The 20,722-nt window shown below is 45.1% G+C and overlaps 1 protein-coding gene across 6 annotated transcripts in view; it reads left to right on the top strand.

Moving 5' to 3' along the window:
* The window catches only part of LOC118385992 (protein TANC1-like), a 187,118-nt gene that overhangs the window by 148,279 nt on the left and 18,117 nt on the right, over positions 1 to 20,722 (top strand). For all 6 annotated transcript variants that reach the window (XM_052521979.1, XM_052521981.1, XM_052521980.1 and 3 more), the window contains 6 exons: positions 9,784 to 10,391; positions 13,781 to 13,889; positions 14,371 to 14,493; positions 16,359 to 16,595; positions 17,537 to 17,722; positions 18,557 to 18,635. In XM_052521979.1, the coding sequence (XP_052377939.1) occupies positions 9,784 to 10,391; positions 13,781 to 13,889; positions 14,371 to 14,493; positions 16,359 to 16,595; positions 17,537 to 17,722; positions 18,557 to 18,635 (1,342 nt within the window). The remainder of the gene's footprint in view (positions 1 to 9,783; positions 10,392 to 13,780; positions 13,890 to 14,370; positions 14,494 to 16,358; positions 16,596 to 17,536; positions 17,723 to 18,556; positions 18,636 to 20,722) is intronic.

A 20,722-nucleotide genomic window follows, 5' to 3' on the forward strand; every position in this document is an offset into this window, starting at 1 on the left:
CTCCAACTGTGCATGATGTAATACTGTACAAGTAGGGTTGCAAAATTCCAGTGACTTTCCCCAATTTCCCAGCAACCAAGAGGTAATAAGCAGGAAATCTGGAATCCTCCAACCAGGAATTTTTGGGAACGTTGACAGATTTTTGCAAACCTATTCCCACTGTAGATGGCGTGTAGAAGTCATGTACAAATTACTTAATGAGAGGGATATTATGTATTCTGCCTAATTGTTAGCACCTAAATATTTCCATAGAGGTGTTCGTGTTGATCTCCTATGGTATAATTATAATAATAATAATAATATAATAATACCGTATAATTCATGAATTCCTGAATTCCTTGAATCGACAGCACTCCATTGGAGCTTCACTGAATTCAAGTGCCATCTCAGCACAGCTTACAGCTTAGACAGAACTTCCGAATTCAAGTGAATAAGATGCTTCTACAACCACCGTTGGTATGTGTAGGTATCAATATTTGATACCTCTCTCACTGAGTGACACAAACACCGGCAGATCCTGACAAGTGCTTTAGGAAGGTTTTTTTCCTTGTCATACATTGTCCTCTACAAAGTGCAATTTCTGTCGAGTGCATTGACAACGGTACTGGAACGAGAGTAGGAGAAGTAGCGCTGTAACAGTGACCCGGGAAACAGCTGCATAACAAGGGAACACGTAGACGAGAGCCACAGACTGAAGTCTACCAATGGAGGAGAGGAGCTGAGCTGGGGCTACGTCTCAAATGGCGCCCTATTCCCTATATACTACCGGGGACGTACTTTTGAGATGCAGCCCTGGTGTGAACCATCGAAAGTAGTCCACTACATAGGGAATAGGGTGCCATTTGAGACACAACCCTGGCGTTCACTTCTTTGCATTGGATGAGGCCCGGTTTTGACAGGTCTGATGGACTAAAGCTGGGCTGATTGCCTTGGCAGGCCATGTAGCCTGTAGTCTGAGCTTTCAGATAATGTGGCAGCTGACTGACAACCATATCTGTACCAACTCCAGTCATGAATGCTTTTTCAGCCACTATGGCTCTTTCTGGCCACGGGTCCCGCCACCTGTCAGTATGCATAGTTAGTTACACTGCACTGCAGCCAGAGGAGCATGGCAGGCAAAACTCATTTATCGATCTATGCTGTTCGGTTGTGTGTGTGTGCGTGTGTTTGTTTTCACTATCCTTGTTGGGACCAGATGTCCTCAGAAGGATAGTAAAACAAGGAAAAGTGGGGACATTTTGCCGGCCCCCACAAGGAAAAAGGCAATTTTAGGCTTAGGGGTTAGGTTTAAGGTTAGGGTTACAATTAGGGTTACGGTTAGAATTAGGGTTCGAGTTAGGTTTAGGGTTAGGGAAAATAGGATTATGAATGGGAATCAATTGTTTGGTCCCAACAAGGATAGTACAAAAACGTGTGTGTGCGTTTTTTTTTCTTTTCATGACTTTCATGAATTTATATTTTTTGGCAAGGTTCCATGGATGTGTGAAGTAGAGGTCGACCGATTATGATTTTTCAACAACAATACCGATTATTGGAGGTCCAGAACAAGCAGATACCGATTAATCTGACGATTTTTAAATGTATTTGTAATAATGACAATTACAACAATACTGAATGAACACTTATTCTAACTTAATATAATACATCAATGCAATCAATTTAGCCTCAAATAAATAATGAAACATGATCAATTTGGTTTAAATAATGCAAAAACAAAGTGTTGGAGAAGAAAGTAAAAGTGCAATATGTGCCACTGTCACGTTCTGACCTTTATTTTCTGTGTTTTGTGTTTAGTTAGTATGGTCAGGGCGTGAGTTGGGTGGGTAGTCTATGTTTGTTTGTCTAGGTTTTGGGAATTTCTATGTTTCGGCCTAGTATGGTTCTCAATCAGAGGCAGGTGTCATTAGTTGTCTCTGATTGAGAATCATACTTAGGTGGCCTGGGTTTCACTGTGTGTTTGTGGGTGATTGTTTCCTGTCTCAGTGTGTGCACCAGATAGGACTGTTTTGAGTTTCACATTTTTTGTTTTGTTAGTTTTTTCATGTGTACCTTATAGCATTAAAAGTACCATGGAAAATTACCACGCTGCGTATTGGTCCTCTGATCCGTTTCGCCTCTCCTCTTCGGAAGAAGAGGAGGAAACTCGTTACAGAATCACCCACCACAATCGGACCAAGCGGCGTGGTAAAGGACAGCGACGACAGCAGCAGCAGCAACAACAACAGCGGCCAGCATCAGAGCTGAATCTGGACTACACAACTTGGGAGGAGATAGATAGGTGGGCGGTCGACCCAGGGAGAGTGCCGGAGCCCGCCTGGGATTCGATGGAGCAATGCAAGGAAGGTTACAGGAGAATGAGGTTGGCTGGGGAAAATCGCAGCCCCAAAGCAGAGCTGGAGGCAGCGAAAGCTGATCGGCGGCAATATGAGGAGCCAGCACGGCAGTGCGACAGGTACGAGAGGCAGCCCCAAATTTTTTTTTGGGGGGCACACGAGGTGTGGTACTAAGCCAGGTAGCAGACCTGAGCTCACTCCTCGTGCTTATTATGAGCAGCGCATTACTGGTCAGGCACCGTGTTATGCGGTTGAGCGCACGGTGTCGCCAGTGCGTGTCCATAGCCCGGTGCGCTATAGGGCAGCCCCCGAGAGTGCCATGCGAGTGTGGGCATTGAGCCAGGGCGTATGGTGCCTGCTCAGCGGGTCTGGTCGCCGGTACGCAGTCTTGGTCCAGGTTATCCTGCGCCGGCTCTGCGTGCTGTGTCTCCGGGGCGCTGGGAGGGTGCAGTGCGTCCTCTGCCTGCGCTCCGCTCGTACCGGGCAACTGTGGGAGTGGAGCCTAGGGGAGAGGTGCGTGTAGTAAGCACTAGATCTCCCGTGCTTACCCACAGCCCGGTTCAACCTGTGCCTGCACTCTTGAGGGTCCGGGCTCGAGTAGTTGTCCAGCCTGGGGAAGTGGTGCCAAGGTTGCGCACCAGAGCTCCAGTGCTCCCCCACAGCCCGGTCTTTCAGGCTCCTCCTAACACCAAGCCTCCTGAAAGTCTCCCCAGCCTGGTAGTTCCTGTGGCAGCCCCACGCACCAGGCTGTCTCTCAGTCTCCTCCCTGCAGGTGCTCCCGCCTGTCCGGCGCCGCTGCCGGAGCCTCCCGCCTGTCCGGAGCCTCCCGCCTGTCCGGCGCCGCTGCCGGAGCCTCCCGCCTGTCCGGCGCCGCTGCCGGAGCCTCCCGCCTGTCCGGGAGCCTCCCGCCTGTCCGGCGCCGCTGCCGGAGCCTCCCGCCTGTCCGGCGCCGCTGCCGGAGCCTCCCGCCTGTCCGGAGCCTCCCGCCTGTCCGGCGCCGCTGCCGGAGCCTCCCGCCTGTCCGGCGCCGCTGCCGGAGCCTCCCGCCTGTCCGGCGCCGCTGCCGGGAGCCTCCCGCCTGTCCGGCGCCGCTGCCTCCTGTAGCAGCTCCACGCACCAGGCTGTCTCTCTGTCTCCTCTCTGCAGGTGCTCCCGCCTGTCCGGCGCCACTGCCGGAGCCTCCCGCCTGTCCGGCGCCGCTGCCGGAGCCTCCCGCCTGTCCGGCGCCGCTGCCGGAGCCTCCCGCCTGTCCGGCACCGCTGCCGGAGCCTCCCGCCTGTCCGGAGCCTCCCGCCTGTCCGGCGCCGCTGCCGGAGCCTCTCGCCTGTCCGGCGCCGCTGCCGGAGCCTCCCGCCTGTCCGGCGCTGCCGGAGCCTCTCGCCTGTCCGGCGCCGCTGCCGGAGCCTCCCGCCTGTCCGGCGCTGCTGCCGGAGCGTCCCGCCTGTCCGGCGCCGCTGCTGGAGCGTCCGCCTGTCTGGCGCCGCTGCCGGAGCCTCCCGCCTGTCCGGCGCCGCTGCCGGAGTGTCCCGCCTGTCCGGCGCCACTGCCGGAGCCTCCCGCCTGTCCGGCGCCGCTGCCGGAGCCCCTCAGCCCAGAGGCGCCAGAGCCCCTCAGCCCAGAGGCGCCAGAGCCCCTCAGCCCAGAGGCGCCAGAGCCCCTCAGCCCAGAGGCGCCAGAGCCCCTCAGCCCAGAGGCGCCAGAGCCCCTCAGCCCAGAGGCGCCAGAGCCCCTGTCCCTCTGTCTAGAGCCCCTGTCCCTCTGTCTAGAGCCCCTGTCCCTCTGTTTAGAGCCCCTGTCCCTCTGTCCAGAGCCCCTGTCCCTCTGTCCAGAGCTTCTGCCCCTCTGTCCCGAGCTGCCCCTCTGTCCAGTGGGGTCATTGAGAGGGGTTGCCATGGTGAGAAAGCCACGGAGGCGGAAGCCACGGAGGCGGAAAATAAGGCGGACAAAGACAAGGGTGAAGTGGGGTCCGCGTCCCGCGCCAGAACCGCCACCGCGGACAGACGCCCACCCAGACCCTCCCCTATAGGTCAAGGTTTTGCGGCCGGAGTCCGCACCTTTGGGGGTACTGTCACGTTCTGACCTTTATTTTCTGTGTTTTGTGTTTAGTTAGTATGGTCAGGGCGTGAGTTGGGTGGGTAGTCTATGTTTGTTTGTCTAGGTTTTGGGAATTTCTATGTTTCGGCCTAGTATGGTTCTCAATCAGAGGCAGGTGTCATTAGTTGTCTCTGATTGAGAATCATACTTAGGTGGCCTGGGTTTCACTGTGTGTTTGTGGGTGATTGTTTCCTGTCTCAGTGTGTGCACCAGATAGGACTGTTTTGAGTTTCACATTTTTTGTTTTGTTAGTTTTTTTCATGTGTACCTTATAGCATTAAAAAGTACCATGGAAAATTACCACGCTGCGTATTGGTCCTCTGATCCGTTTCGCCTCTCCTCTTCGGAAGAAGAGGAGGAAACTCGTTACAGCCATGTAAGAAAGCTAACGTTTAAGTTCCTTGCTTAGAACATGAGAACATATGAAAGCTGGTGGTTCCTTTTAACATGAGTCTTCAATATTCCCAGGTAGAAGTTTTAGGTTGTAGTTATTATAGGAATTATAGGACTATTTCCCTCTATACATTTGTATTTCATTAACCTTTGACTATTGGATGTTCTTATAGGCACTTTAGTATTGCCAGTGTAACAGTATAGCTTCCACCCCTCTCCTCACTCCTCCCTGGGCTCGAACCAGGAACACAACGACAACAGCCACCCTCGAAGCAGCGTTACCCATGCAAAGCAACAACCACTCCAAGTCTCAGAGCGAGTGACATTTGAAACGCTATTAGCGCGCACCCCACTAACTAGCTAGCCATTTCACATCGGTTACACCAGCCTCATCTCGGGAGTTGATAGGCTTGAAGTCATAAACAGCGCAATGCTTGACACACAACTAAGAGCTGCTGGCAAAACGCACAGAAGCGCTGTTTGAATGAATGCTTACGAGGCTGCTGCTGCCTACCACCGCTCAGTCAGATACTTGTATGCTCAGTCAGATTACATGCAACGCAGGACACCCTAGATAAACTAGTAATATCATCAACCATGTGTAGTTAACTAGTGATTATGTTTGATTGTTTTTTATAAGATAAGTTTAATGCTAGCCAGCAACTTACCTTGGCTTACTGCATTCGCGTAACAGGCAGGCTCCTTGTGGAGTGCAACGAGAGGCAGGTGGTTATAGCGTTGGACTAGTTAACTGTAACTCTTTGCAAGATTGGTTCCCCCGAGCTGACAAGAGGAAAATCTGTCGTTCTGCCCCTGAACAAGGCAGTTAACCCACCGTTCTTAGGCCGTCATTGAAAATAAGAATGTGGTCTTAACTGACTTTCCTAGTTAAATAAAGATAAAGATAAAGGTGTCCGAAAATACCAATTTCCGATTGTTATGAAAACTTGTAATCGGCCCCAATTAAATTGGCCATTCCGATTAACCGATCGACCTCTAGTGTGAAGGGGTAGGTGGGTAGGGCGTTATCCTAATTTTGTATCGAGTACATTTTCCCCTTTGTGTTGATTCATCCTTGCATGGTGTGGGGGATTCTGTGATGTGGAAAGTTTTTGGGGATGATACCCCATCTGTAAAGCCAGAAGGAGAGAGATCCATGTCGGCTGGCTGTGATTGACACGGTGAAACAGTTTAAATTAGGTACCGTGTTAGGAACCACTAGTGTTAGAAACCACTAGACCAGAGAGAGGATTCCTCATGTTTATGTTCGTTGGGCTTTCTGGGTCGAGTTGGGATTAGGCTATATGTCATGTCAAAATATATTGATCCATCATCCCAAAAAATGAAGTATAAAGGGTGATGGATTAGTCAACCAGAGGAAACTGTTCAAACATGCAAAATTCTGGTAACTTTCCCAGGTTTTCCAGAAATCCCGGATGGTAAGATTAAGGAAGTGGAAGGGAATGAGCAGGAAAATCCAGAATCCTTTCTGTAAAACCTGTACATTTTCTAGAAAACCTGGGTAGTTACTGTAATTTCGCAACCCCCTCTTGGATAAATCCATTCTCTCCGTATGCAGTAGGTAGGATCAGTGGAGACTAGAGCCAGGGTGAGTGTTACCTCATCCTCACACATCCAAAGTGTAAACAAGATCTCGGGGGAAGGTCACTCACAATGGCTAACCCGACAGGCTAATAACTGAGGTGTTCTTAGGTGAGGTGTTAGCTCACAGACACCTTGTCCAGCCTGTGTATTATTCAGTGTGTTTTCGGTCTCTTTTTTTCCTCCTTTCTCTCACTCTTCTCCCTCCGTTTCGGGTCTCTCCCTCTCCCTCTCTCTCTCTCTCTCTCTCTCTCTCTCTCTCTCTCTCTCTCTGAGAAGGTGTTATCTCTGGGCTGCATTATCCAGAAAGGCAGGGAGATTGCAGCAGGATTAAGGTGGATTGATTTCTCTGACCCTGAGGAGTGTGATTGAAGTGTGGGCTGTGTCCACAGCGTGCCCGCTAAAAGTGTCCCCAATGGCCCCATCTCTTACCGTCTCCAGCGCTCAGTCTCCCAGTTCACAAAGCCTTTGTTAATAAACACAGCGGCGAGTGTCTGCCGATAGCTTAGTGCTCCAGCTAGCCCTCTGTGCTTACTGACCTTGCTCTGATAAGAAGAGCTGGAGGATCCACTCATGATACAGAAGATTGTCCGTTTAGCTCTTCACCACTTCTGTGGTCAGGAGAGATATGATTGTGGAATATGAATTTAGAATTCTGGGTATACGCTTAGGTGTAAATTATATAGTTGATTTAGCATTTTTCTGTAAAAATGTATTGACTATAACCTATATATATTAGCACACATTTGCATAATATAACTCTCCAACGGTAACTATTTAACCGTTCAAGCTATATACACCAAATCATCTTTCATGTGTTCAAGCTATCCTAACTTGTTATCTACCTACTTTTTCCAACTATAAACAGTCACCACCATTACTACTGCGGACACTACCACTACTATAACATATTTCAAAAGCATACATACAGTTGAAGTCGGAAGTTTACATACACTTAGGTTGGAGTCATTAAAACTCATTTTTCAACCACTCCACAAACTATAGTTTTGGCAAGTCAGTTAGGACATCTACTTTGTGCATGACACAAGTAATTATTTCAACAATTTTTTACAGACAGATTATTTCACTTATAATTCACTGTATCACAATTCCAGTGGGTCATGGCTTTAGAAGCTTCTGATAGGCTAATTGACATCATTTGAGTCAATTGGAGGTGTGCCTGTGGATGTATTTCAAGGCCTGCCTTCAAATTCAGTGCCTCTTTGCTTGACATCATAGGAAAATCAAACGAAATCAGCCAAGGACTCAGAAAAATAAACCATCATACCACTCAGGAAGGAGACACTGTTCTGTCTCCTAGAGATGAATGTACTTTTGTGCGAAAGTGCAAATCAATTCCAGAACAACAGCAAAGGACCTTGTGAAGATGCTGGAGGAAACAGATATAAAAATATCTATATCCACAGTAAAACGAGTCCTTTATCAACATAACATAAAAGGCTGCTCAGCAAGAAAGAAGCCACTGCTCCAAAACCAACATAAAAAAGTCAGACTATGGTTTGCAACTGCACATGGGGACAAAGATCATACTTTTTGGAGAAATGTCCTCTGGTCTGATGAAACAAAAATATAACTGTTTGGCCATAATGACCATCATTATGTTTGGAGGGAAAAGGGGGAGGCTTGCAAGCCAAAGAACACTGTGAAGCACAGGGGTGGCAGCATCATGTTGTGGGGGTGCTTTGCTGCAGGAAGGACTGGTGTACTTCACAAAATAGATGGCATCATGGGGGTGGAAAATTATGCAGATATATCTCAAGACATCAGTCAGGAAGTTAAAGCTTGGTTGCAAATGGGTCTTCCAAATGGACAATGACCCCAAGCATACTTCCAAAGTTGTGGCAAAATGGCTTAAGGACAACAAAGTCAAGGTATTGGAGTGGCCATCACAAAGCCCTGACCTCAATCCAATAGAACATTTGTGGGCAGAACTGAAAATGTGTGTGCGAGCAAGGAGGCCTACAAACCTGACTCAGTTACACCAGCTCTGTCAGGAGGAATGGGCCAAAATTCACACAATTTATTGTGGGAAGCTTGTGGAAGGCTACCCAAAACGTTTGACCCAAGTTAAACAATTTAAAAGCAATGCTACCAAATACCAATTGAGTGTATGTAAACTTCTGACCCACTGGGAATGTGATGAAAGAAATAAAAGCTGAAATAAATTATTCTCTCTACTATTATTCTGACATTTCACATTCTTAAAATAAAGTGGTGATTCTAACTGACCTAAAACAGGGAATTTTTTACTAGGATTAAATGTCAGTAATTGTGAAAAACTGAGTTTAAATGTATTTGGCCAAGGTGTATGTAAACTTCTGACTTCAACTGTAATTTAAAACATGCTAGCAAACACAGCACATTTTCTTCAGGAATAACAGTATTCACTGTTAGCCTAAAGAGTTCATCTATTAGAACAACAGCTAGCTATCAGTAGGTCTGCATACAAACCTATTCTGCGTAGTTCTTCAACAACCATAAAAATACTTTTAAAGACCTGTCATCACTAGATCCACCATCCTATTTCTCTTCCCAAATTGTAGCCTAAAATGTTCTAATCATTGCATCATTCAACTCAAATCAAACTTCATTTACACGGAACATTTTACAAAAGTCAATTGTGCATTTATTTATCTGAAACACAGCTTGAATGTGAGTTGCTTTGCTTTCCAAAGTGTTGTTCACATGATCCTCCCTTTTTTATGACAGAAGATCACTTTGTATTTTTGTTTTCACACTCAACAACTGCAGTTTAGACATTTTTGTGAACCAACTGACTCACAATCCAAAGTAATATGGTTGATATAGTAGTCTATTACGGTAATCAGACCAATTAGTTTACTACATTTAACTCTGATTTTATGTAACTGCTTTAAATAGTAAAATATTACTTTTTAAACTGCTACCACAACCACAAAAAAATGTTTAAAGAGTTAAAGCAAGTCCCACCAATTGTACTTCATGTACAATTACAATCTAGTTGTTTTATCCACTTTCTCATTTACATATACACTGAATTTTCTGTATGTGTGATGGTACAGGAGAACAAATATTTATAATATAATTAACCAATAAGGTTATATGGCCAATATACCACGGCTAAGGGCTGTTCTTATGCACGACGCAACGTGGAGTGCCTGGACACAGCCCTTAGCCGTGGGATATCAGCCATGTATCATAAACCCTGAGTAATTACAGCAGTAAAAATAAATGTTTTGTCATACCCATGGTATACCACGGCTTTCAGCATTCAGGACTCGAACCACCCAGTTTATAATATAACATCATGCTATTAAAGTGCTGTATTAAATCTAATAACCATGTCATTGTGTCTTCCTAGGAAATCACCAGCCTCCTCCCCTTTTCCAAGATCTCCCTGGATGAATTCCCTGAGAACAAAGAGATCAACACGGACCTCAATGCCTACATCCAGTACCGCATCAATGGCAGCAAGGACATCATGAACAACATCTCCCTCAATGGCAAGGCTGACCCTATCATCGTGGGCAAGGTGAGCAGCCACCTGATTGCCCGCAGCCAGGGTTCCTACCTGTACCTCAAACTGACCCTGGACCTGTTCGAGAGGGGCCACCTGGTCATCAAGAGTGCCAGCTACAAGGTGGTGCCCGTGTCATTGGCCGAGCTCTACTTACTCCAATGCAATATGAAGTTCATGACCCAGTCGGCTTTCGAGCGCTCGCTGCCCATCCTAAACGTGGCGTTGGCATCATTACACCCCATGACAGACGAGCAGCTGTTCCATGCCATCAACGCGGGTGCTGTGCGCGGCGAGCTGCCCTGGGGCGACTTCCAGCAGCGCATGGAGACGCTGTCCTCTTTCCTCATCAAGCGACGGGACAAGACACGCATGTTTTGCCACCCATCCTTCAGAGAGTGGCTGGTGTGGAGGGCAGACGGAGAGAGCACCGATTTCTTCTGTGACCCCAGGTGAGTTAAGCTAACTCAAATTTACCCAGGTTAGTTAGGCGAACTCAAGCTCAATCAGTGAGTTAGGCAAACTCAAACCTACCTGGTGGAACCCACTCAAAACAATATTCTGTCAGGGGGCTAAACACTGACAGTAGAGCTTTTACTCATCAATACATTCATAGTATTAGGGCCCTATGAAATGTGTTTTAACCGCTATCAGCTACACAGAGTGAAGACTAGACATACGCAACGCACCGTACACAACACACACAAATTGGCATTCCTGTGCTGTTTCAGAAAGTTGCAGGAAAATACAAATCACTGATGCATTTTGTTAATGTCTTATGATTCACTTTAGCAAATGTATGCCTTTTCTAATAAGTTCAATACATGATGTTGATTTCCTATTCAATACATTTTGTATATATTGTTGAATTCCGTTAAATGTGTCTGGATTCCGTGATTCCGTCCACTTTTTCCGCAGCGCAGATTTTATAGAGCCCTAGGAGATTTCTCTTTTCAGTAATTCAGTTTTGTTAAACGGAAAATGCACCCTCTCTACCATGAGTGAAATGTGCGGTTGCCTAGGGATGGCTCACTGGCATTTCTACTAGCACTCAGAAGGACAAGACATAATTACTGTACCTTGTTTGGTTCTGAATATTCTGCTCTTCAGACGCTTTTTAAAATGTAAATAGCGAGGGAGACAACCTACCATTTTGTTCGAGGAGCAAACAAGCTCGAGCCAGTTTTGAACGGTGGTTTGTGCACTAAAGAGGGAGAAAAGTTGTGCGTGACTCATCTCTGCCTGTGAGACGTCTGATGTCTGATGATGTCTGTTTCTTCACTTGAAGAGGAAATCGAACATTGAAGACAGCTTCAATGCTTTCCCTTTGAGTTATATCAATCCACTCCTTTTCACTCCGTCAGATATGTTATCGCTCCCCAGTTTGTTTACCGCCATTGATTGAAACACAGGGGTAGGCTACTTGTGGAATCCCCAAGGGGGGGTAGAGGGCGGCATTTTGCTGCAGAACAAATGATGGAATTTACAGCTCAACTCTGAAACAGAAGCTGACAAGTCATATTTCTTCCTGTTGCTGTTAAGCTGTGCTCTGCTGGGTGAGGCAACTAGCCAGGGGAAGGTAGTCTGGTCAAAAATAGAGCACTAAAGGGTGCTCGATGTGGTTTGGCTGAAACACAGGGGTTGTCACCATACATCATAGGTCACATTATCTGTCACAGTATCTTACTGGGGATCTAACTGATGGGTTGAAAGCCAGGAAATGTAAGGCTCCTTCAGTGCTGTGTGCGTGCAGGGAAATTTTGCTCAAGTTCACTGGGGCTGGATGTTTACTGACAAGGATGTTTCCATAAACACCATTCAGTGGAATAGCTATCTGTGGAATTTAGACACCTCTGGCAAGTGGTGAAACTGAGGTTGTTCTGAAACATGCTTTTCTTTTTACAGAGATACTCTGAAGTTGGCAAACTGTAGGCTTAGTAACAAATTAATACTATACAGTAGCTAGCATTACTACTATAACAATAACACCGATAACTTGTTATGCTGTCCCTAAAGCATCAACACAGTGTTATTGTTGATTTAAAGAGAAATCTTTGCCAGCAAACACATGATTTGGTATTAAAGATTGGGGGATAACAAATTTGGTTTATGCAAGAGGGAAGAAAGTAAAAACATTGTAAGGGAAGGGAGAAGAAAGAGGTTCTGGAATTTAAATATGTATGCATCCCATCTGAAATATTAACAAGAAATCTGCTGCATGTTCCACTTGATTTCACACTGAACAAAAATATAAATGCAACCATTTCAAAGATTCTACTGCATTACAGTTCATATAAAGAAATCAGTCAATTCAAATCAATTAATTACACTGTAATCTATGGATTTCACATGACTGGGTAGGGGTGCAGCCATGGGTGGGCCTGGGAGGGTACCCAGCCAATCAGAATGAGTCCCCCCCCCCTCCGGACGATCCCACAGGTGAAATTGGTGAGGTCCTAGGCTGGCGTGGTCTGCAGTTGTAAGGCCGGTTGGATGTACTGCCAAATTCTCTAAAACAACATTGGAGGCAGCTTATGGTAGAGAAATGAACAATCACTTCTGTGGTAACAGCTCTGGTGGACATTCCTGCAGTCAGCATGCCAATTGCACCTTCCCTCAAAACTTGAGACATCTGTGGCATTGTGTTGTGTGACAAAACTGCACATTTTAGAGTGACCTTTTATTGTCCCCCCCCCCAGCACAAGGTGCACCTGTGTAATGATTGTGCTTTTCCTTTTTTTCAGCTTCTTGATATGCCACACCTGTCAGGTGGATGGAAAAAACAAATGTTTTTTCAGGTAGAACACTTTTTGGTTCCAGGTAGAATCCTCTGTGTAAAAGGTTCTACTTTGAACTCAAAATGGTTCTACCTGGAGCCAAAAGGGGTTATCCTATGGGGACAGTTGAAGAACCCTTTTAGGTTCTAGATAGCACCTTTTTTTATAAGAGTGTAATGCACACTAATCAGACTGGGCTGTGTGTCCCAAATGGCAACCTATTTCCTATAAAGGCCCTATGGGCCATGATCAGAAGCAGTGCACTAGATCGGGAATAGGGTGCCATTTGCGATGCAACCTGGGTGACCTCACTTTCTCTCTGTCCTGACTCACCTCTGCTTACCTCCTCCAAACTGCAGTTACTGACCTACCTCTTTACACCCTTTCTCCCCTTCCAACACAATCTGTCAAAACAAAAGAAAGCGAAAACCTGGCACAAGGACAGACACAGAGAGCTAGAAGAAAGCTTTTAGCCACACTAGCTAGCTGCCAGCTTGTTATTTTCCCATTTAAAAGGGAAAGCTCACATTAATGGAAAAGGATCAAAGTGAAACGGCGGTCATGCGTGGCCTTTTAATGAAGTTCTCTGGTAATTAACACTTGCAAGCAGATCTACAGTGAGGAGAGGAAGGGGAGTGGATTCAACACAAGGGCTGCATTCTGTAGTCCACATCGCTTGTCCTCCTCGTGGCCCTAGCCAGGCAGGGACTAGACAGCGTTTAACAGCGTTTAATCAGACCGACACAGAGAACGGCGTGGAGTAATTGATAGAATAATGTACCATGATGACAACAAACTCTCCAATCTCGCAAGACAATACATTTTAAATCGCAATGATCTATCTCCGATTGCCTGGGCAAATTAAAAATATTTTTAAAAACGCTTGTGTTTGAATTAGAAACGCAGCCGAAAGTGGATGTACTCTCACATTGATACAAACTAAGAACATCCTACCATGACATAACCACATGTTGACAACTAAAGTTTTTCCAAAACCTTGCAAACGTTTAGTTTATAGTAAAGCAAATAGGTGATGGGAATTATTTTTGTGTTTCCTCCTATAGGAGTGGACACGCCCTCATGGCCTTCATGCTGTCACGACAAGAAGGGAAACTGAACCGGCAGCAGACCATGGAGCTGGGCCACCATATCCTTAAAGCACACATCTTCAAGGTACAAGAGACTAGCTACTTACAGTAGTTCTGGGCCAGTATTCTCAAAGTGTCCCAGAGTCGGTGCTGATCTAGGATCAGTTTAGCCTTTTCGATCACAATAAACCAGATTACTTGGAGGGGGGGGACCTGATCCTAGATCAGCAATCCTACTCTGAGACTCTTGATGCATACGGACCCAGAAGCTTACAATGTATATCCCACCTTTACTCGTGTTCAATTCCTTTTGTGAATTTTAGAGTACATACATGTCGCAGTTGCAAATGAGAACCTGTTCTCAACTAGCCTACCTGGTTAAATAAAGGTGAAATGAAAAATTGAAAAATAAAATGTATGTATGTTTATTTATTTATTAATCAAGATAGATGTGGACGGTATCATCAGAGGATAAGCCCTCTGGGTGTGAGCGAAGGCTCTGAGTGCATTCATCACTGGTTTATTGACCTGGTGTGTGTGCATGGATTCTCTGTCTCTGTCCTCAGGGTCTGAGTAAGAAGACGGGCGTGTCATCCAGCGTGCTGCAGGCCCTGTGGATCAGCTGCAGCGCTGACGGCCTCTCTGCAGCCCTGGCCTCTCTGAGGAACCTCTACACCCCCAACGTCAAGGTGAGACTACCCACCCAACTCCCCCCTCCTGAACCCTTGACTCTCACGTAGAGCACTGGCTTGACATACTGACTAACATACTGCTAGTTATTTATTGTTTATTTTCACGGTATCTTGTACTTGTTATTGCTAGATACAGCGAAGAAGTGATTGAGATGGAGAGATAGATGGACATAGAATGAAAAGTGGTGCAGTCAGGGTTTAGACCCATTCATCCAGTGGCAATATGTGGTCCGCGAGCAGCAGCACTACCACTAGAACAACCCCTAACCTCTTCACTCCCGTCGCCCTAAAATATGTTTACCAGCCCTTTTCTTTACCTATTTCTGAGAAACATTTCCAATTACAAAAGGCAAATCTACCAGTTGGTATTGGCTATACAATGTGTGAAAAGAAACATTTATATCCAACTTTTCTGAATTCTCCCTGAAGGTGCACTGCCATCTGGGATCACCCGGTAATCTGGCTTGATACTACAGAGTATAGGGACTAGGGAGTGAGCTTCGGAAAATGTAGATGTAAACATTTATTCCTGATTTTAAAGATTATAGATTTGCCTTCGGTGATGGGAAAAGTTGATCAAAAATAGGAAAAATGTTTCCTGGGTACAGGATTTCGCCTTCGGCGATGGGAGACCGCCAGCACTGACATATTTTCTTGAGTGTGTGGTACTAGAATACATTCGAGAGGATGGTCATTGGTCTCCCTGAATTTGTTTCCTATCGCATTTTCCCACCAGTGATTTGTATTAGCACAGTGGTATTATTGTAATCTACTCTCCTCACCTCAAATGTCCTCCCTGAGTGCTTTTTAATTCCACTGACGGCTCCCGGCGTGTGTTATGATAAGGCATTCTGTTCCTGGAAACACTCACTTACGGTGATGAGTGTGCCCTCGCCACTAATGAACAACGGCCCATTGGAAATCTCACCAAGATTCTCACTGGGCTCAGATAGATTGATGCAGGTTGTTGCACTCTCTGCCGTTACTTTGATCCATTGCTATCTGTGATGCTGCTCTCTGTGGGGGACAAGGAGGCTGTGCCGTTCTAAGTAATTACAGGGCCCTTTTAGATTAGTACTCATTTAATAAACAAAAAGGGCCACGTTAATGGCGGAGCGGGCAAAATGATTTTTGATATTAAATTATGCCCAAATTATGTGTCTGTGCCTACTTTATTATAGCGAGAGGAAGGAAATCGCTCTCTTAGGGCATATGAGGCAATTCATTATCAGTGGTGAATTATACAGTGTGTTCTAGCTTTAAGCAAAAACAATCATATATTTTTCTTTGCCATTAGCAGTACTCTTATAGTGTCGTTTTATTACACATTGTCTTCCCCGTTTTCCCGGAGTGAAATATTCTGTTTGAGTGTAACATTGCTCATGTAAACGGCCACAGACAGAGTGAGCTTGTTCCTTTTCCTCCAAGGCCTCCTTGGAATCATTGGTGCTAATTTATTCAAGTGCGGTTCCGCCTGTAAATAAACAAATTCAATTTCCTCTGGTTTTAAAACTCTCTGCGCTCCACTCACAGCTCTGTCTGATCAAACATGTATAATTCATTTCCTTATCAAGGAGAAGAAGAATACAAAGAATGTTTACTCGTGTTGAATGTGTTTATAAATTAGTACATGCATGCTCCAACTTTGTTTAAAACTAATCTCAGAAATGTGACGAGGTGATGTTTTAAGCAAGGAAGGATTTTTTAAAATTTTATTTATTTATTGAATTGTCTCTGGCAGAATTCAGTGTTCTATTTTCTCTTACACATTTAAGAAGCCAAAAAGTTGAATTCCATGCTTACATTTTTGTTATGCGGTTAGATAAGATTCCTTTTATATTTAATGTGTGCTGCTTTTGCAGGTGAGCCGTCTACTGATGCTGGGCGGGGCCAACGTGAACTACCGGACAGAGGTGCTGAACAACAGCCCGGTGCTGTGTGTCCAGTCCCACCTAGGCCACCAGGAGATGGCTGGCCTGCTGCTGGAGTTCGGGGCCACCGTTGACGTTGTGTCCGAGAATGGCATGAGCCCTCTCTCCTTTGCCTCAGCCGCAGGACACCTGGGCCTGGTCAGTCTGCTCTGCAAGAGAGGAGCCAAGGTTTGTAGTACTACCCCTAGAGTTTAGACTCCTCAGACAACTGCAGGATCAGGGCTAACCATGATTCTAGCTTTTCCTGTAATGGGGGGGGTTCTACTAAGCTATATGAAATTGCTTTAAGGTCATACCAAGAATAATTTTGCTATTTGATTTTGAATTTTAAGAAACCTTGACGTAACAAAAATATATACACAAAAATTAGTTTATGAAAATGTTTATTTGGCCTTAATGTTATTAGCCCATACAAACACACTGAATGGCAGGTTCACTACATGGAACAACAGATAGTCCCCAGAACAGAATCAAAACAAAGTTTTTTCTGAAGTGTCTGTGGATAGCAGATAGCAGCCCCCCCCCAAAAGTGTCTGTTCTTTATCCGAGAGATATAAGAAAGACATATATATATATATTTTTTTTTTGTACATGTATTTAACCCCTTATTTTTGCACTAAACAGTCTACATATATACTTCCATTCATTTTTTCAACTGGTACATGGGGACCTTCAGACGAGTCTTGAGGCCTGTGGGCGCCCTAGAGCAAAACATGTACGTGTTCGTTAGAGTCTCACCTTTCCACAGAGGGTTTATACTAGTGTGTAGGCCAAACTGTTCGGACTCTACAGACAGAAGTCATCAGATCGGCTCTACCGACTTCAGAAGAGTCCCAAGATCCTTTTGTCGGTCACAGGGCAAAACGGAGAACACCATCTTGTTCATGAGACTCATCTGTCCATAGAGGGGTCATAGTAGTTTGTTCGGACACTACAGATGATTTTGTGAGAAGATCGATTTTCAGGACATCTCAAGGTCTGACCGTTCACCACTTTGATATTGGATACGATCTCACTTTGATTGTAAAGCCACTCTGAGAGAGTGAAGCAAGAACAACATCACAGCATATAAAACATGTTCAGGTAAGCACTGTTTTTGTGTGTTCTAGGTTGACCATGTGGACAAGAGCGGTCAGTGTGCTCTGGTTCATGCTGCTCTGAGGTGCCACCCTGACATCATCCACCACCTACTGGAGCTGGAGTGGACCCCCGAGGGCCAGCAGCAGAACTGCAGCCTGAAGAACAAGGCCCTCCAGCAGGCTCTCATCGCTGCCTCCAGCATGGGACACACGCAGGTCAGTCAGGGGACACCTGTGAAATCCCAAATGGCATTCTATTACCTAAATAGTGCACTACTGTAATCAAAAGTAGGGAACAGGGTGCCATTTGGGATGCAACCACCTACTGTACTTTTTACTTTACTCTACTGTACACCCACACTAACCACAATTCCTTAGTACCTTACTATAATCAGGAAAGTTTTCCCACACAGTGCCACAACACAACCTCACCTCTTTAGTTTGGAAACAGAAGACACTCCACAGAGAATCACTGATGCTGCCATCACGGATGTTTCTTGTTTCCACTGATGAGAGATGCTGTAGGAGTATTGATCCAGCAGTACGTCTGCAGCCAGCTACCCAGAAGAGAAGCATAGTGGGCTTTGGTAGATTCTGGCCTGCTCCTCATTAAGAGGGCTGCGATACAGTTAGGCCTATACACTAAGTCTGGGGCTCAACAGTATTCTAGAAGTGGGTCGGAGTGAGCTATCGACCTCCACCTCCACCAAGGGCCCAGTAAAAGAGGAGAATAAAGGAGAGCACAGACAAAAGGGCTAGTTAACACTATTAAGATATTACTACCACTGAACCTGTACTGCACAGCACTGACAAATATCTACTATAGACACTATACAGCCACTATAGTCCAGGCATCAGCGCTCTAGTCCACCATGATTAATTTATCATGCGCCAGAGAAGCATCATTTGTTCGGGCAGCATTTTATCGATTCGCTGAAGTTGTTTCATCACTCCGTTTTTTCTGCAATGTAATCAGCGCCGTATAACTAACTCAAGGCTTTATTTGATGCTTGGATTCTGTGTCATTAATCAACATTTCTCATTCGACAGGTTGTCAGAGGCTTGTTGGTGTTGAATAACGAGCATGGCGTGCAAATTGATGGCCATGACACTCTATGGGGAGAAACAGGTATGTGTTCTCTCTATTTTTCTTCCATTATACTGCTCCCTTTGTGTTATCACCTGGTGGAGTATCAGTGTGGAACATTACTGCTGAAATGATGCCCCAATTTGGCCCGTGGGTGATTTTATTTAATTATTTAGTCTTTAAAAAAAAAAAAATGTAAAGACACTAACTTTGGAAAGCTGTTCCAAAGTATTCTCACGCATAGTAGAGATATACAGTTGAAGTCGGACGTTTACATACACCTTAGCCAAATATATTTAAACTCAGTTTTTCACAATTCCTGACATTTAACCTTTGTAAAAATTCCCTGTCTTAGGTCACTTAGGATTACCACTTTATTTTAAGAATGTGAAATGTCAGAATAATATTTCTTTCATCACATCCCAGTGGGTCAGAAGTTTACGTACACTCAATTAACATTTGGTAGCATTGCCTTTAAATAGTTTAACTTGGGTCAAACGCTTCAGGTAGCCTTCCACAAGCTTCCCACAATAAGTTGGGTGAATTTTGTCCCATTCTTCCTTACAGAGCTGGTGTAACTGAGTCAGGTTTGTAGGCCTCATTGCTCGCACATGCTTTTTCAGTTCTGCCCACACATTTTCTATGGGATTGAGGTCAGGGCTTTGTGATGGCCACTCCAATACCTTGACTTTGTTGTCCTTAAGCCATTTTGCCACAACTTTGGAAGTATGCTTGGGGTCATTGTCCATTTGGAAGACCCATTTGCGACCAAGCTTCAACTTCCTGACTGATGTCTTGAGATGTTGCTTCAATATATCCATATAATTTTCCACCCTCATGATGCCATCTATTTTGTGAAGTGCACCAGTCCCTCCTGCAGCATAGCACCCCCACAACATGATGCTGCCACCCCCGTGCTTCACGGTTGGGATGGTGTTCTTCGGCCTACAAGCCCCCCCCTTTTTCCTCCAAACATAACGATGGCCATTATGGCCAAACAGTTCTATTTTTGTTTCATCATTTCTCCAAAAAGTACAATCTTTGTCCCCATGTGCAGTTGCAAACCGTAGTCGGGAGTTTTTATGGCGGATTTGGAGCAGTGGCTTCTTCCATGCTGAGCGGCCTTTCAGGTTATGTCTATATAGGACCCGTTTTACTGTGGATATAGATACTTTTGTACCTGCTTCCTCCAGCATCTTCACAAGGTATTTTGCTGTTCAAAAGTATGTTCATCTCTAGGACAAAAGTATGTTCATCTCTAGGAGACAGAACACGTCTCCTTCCTGAGCGGTATGACAGCTGCATGGTCCCATGGTGTTTATACTTGCATACTATTGTTTGTACAGATGAACGTGGTAACTTCAGGCATTTGGAAAATGCTCCCAAGGATGAACCAGACCAGAGGTCTCAATTATTTTTCTGAGGTCTTGGCTGATTTCTTTTTCCCATGATGTCAAGCAAAGAGATTCTGAGTTTGAAGGTAGGCTTTGAAATACATCCACAGGTACACCTCCAATTGACTCAAATGATGTCAATTAGCCTAGTAGAAGCGTCTAAAGCCATGATGTAATTTCTTTGAATTTTCCAATCTATTTGAAGGCACACTCAACTTAGTGTATGTAAAATTCTGACCCATTGGAATTGTGATACAGTGAATTATAAGTGAAATAATCTGTCTGTAAACAATTGTTGGAAAAATTACTGGTTGAAAAAGGAGTTTTCATGACTCCAACCTAAGTGTATGTAAACTTCCGACTTCAACTGTATATGTGATCGTATACAAATGTAAGCAAGGTTTGTAATGATTGTTTTAGTCAAATATTATATTTGTTTGGGCTTCTTGCTGTCAATTTGCTAATTATTTGTAATTATGTTCCGGCCCCCTGACCATCTGCTCAGCAAAAAATTGGCCCGCGGCTGAATCTAGTATATAATCCCTGATGTAGTAGTTCACATTTCTGCAAATATGCAGTCATTTGTACTTTTAAAGCCTGTCCAATTTTCCTTGTCTCCTTCCCTTAAAAGCGTCCCTGCTTTGTTCATTTGGGCTTTTATCTGGATGGAGAGTCGTCAGGCTATCCTGTATCTGTAGTGCTAACTGAGTGATTTTCTACTTTAGAGCAGAACTA

The sequence above is a fragment of the Oncorhynchus keta genome, chromosome 7 (assembly GCF_023373465.1).
Source record: "Oncorhynchus keta strain PuntledgeMale-10-30-2019 chromosome 7, Oket_V2, whole genome shotgun sequence".
NCBI classification, from domain to species: domain Eukaryota; kingdom Metazoa; phylum Chordata; class Actinopteri; order Salmoniformes; family Salmonidae; genus Oncorhynchus; species Oncorhynchus keta.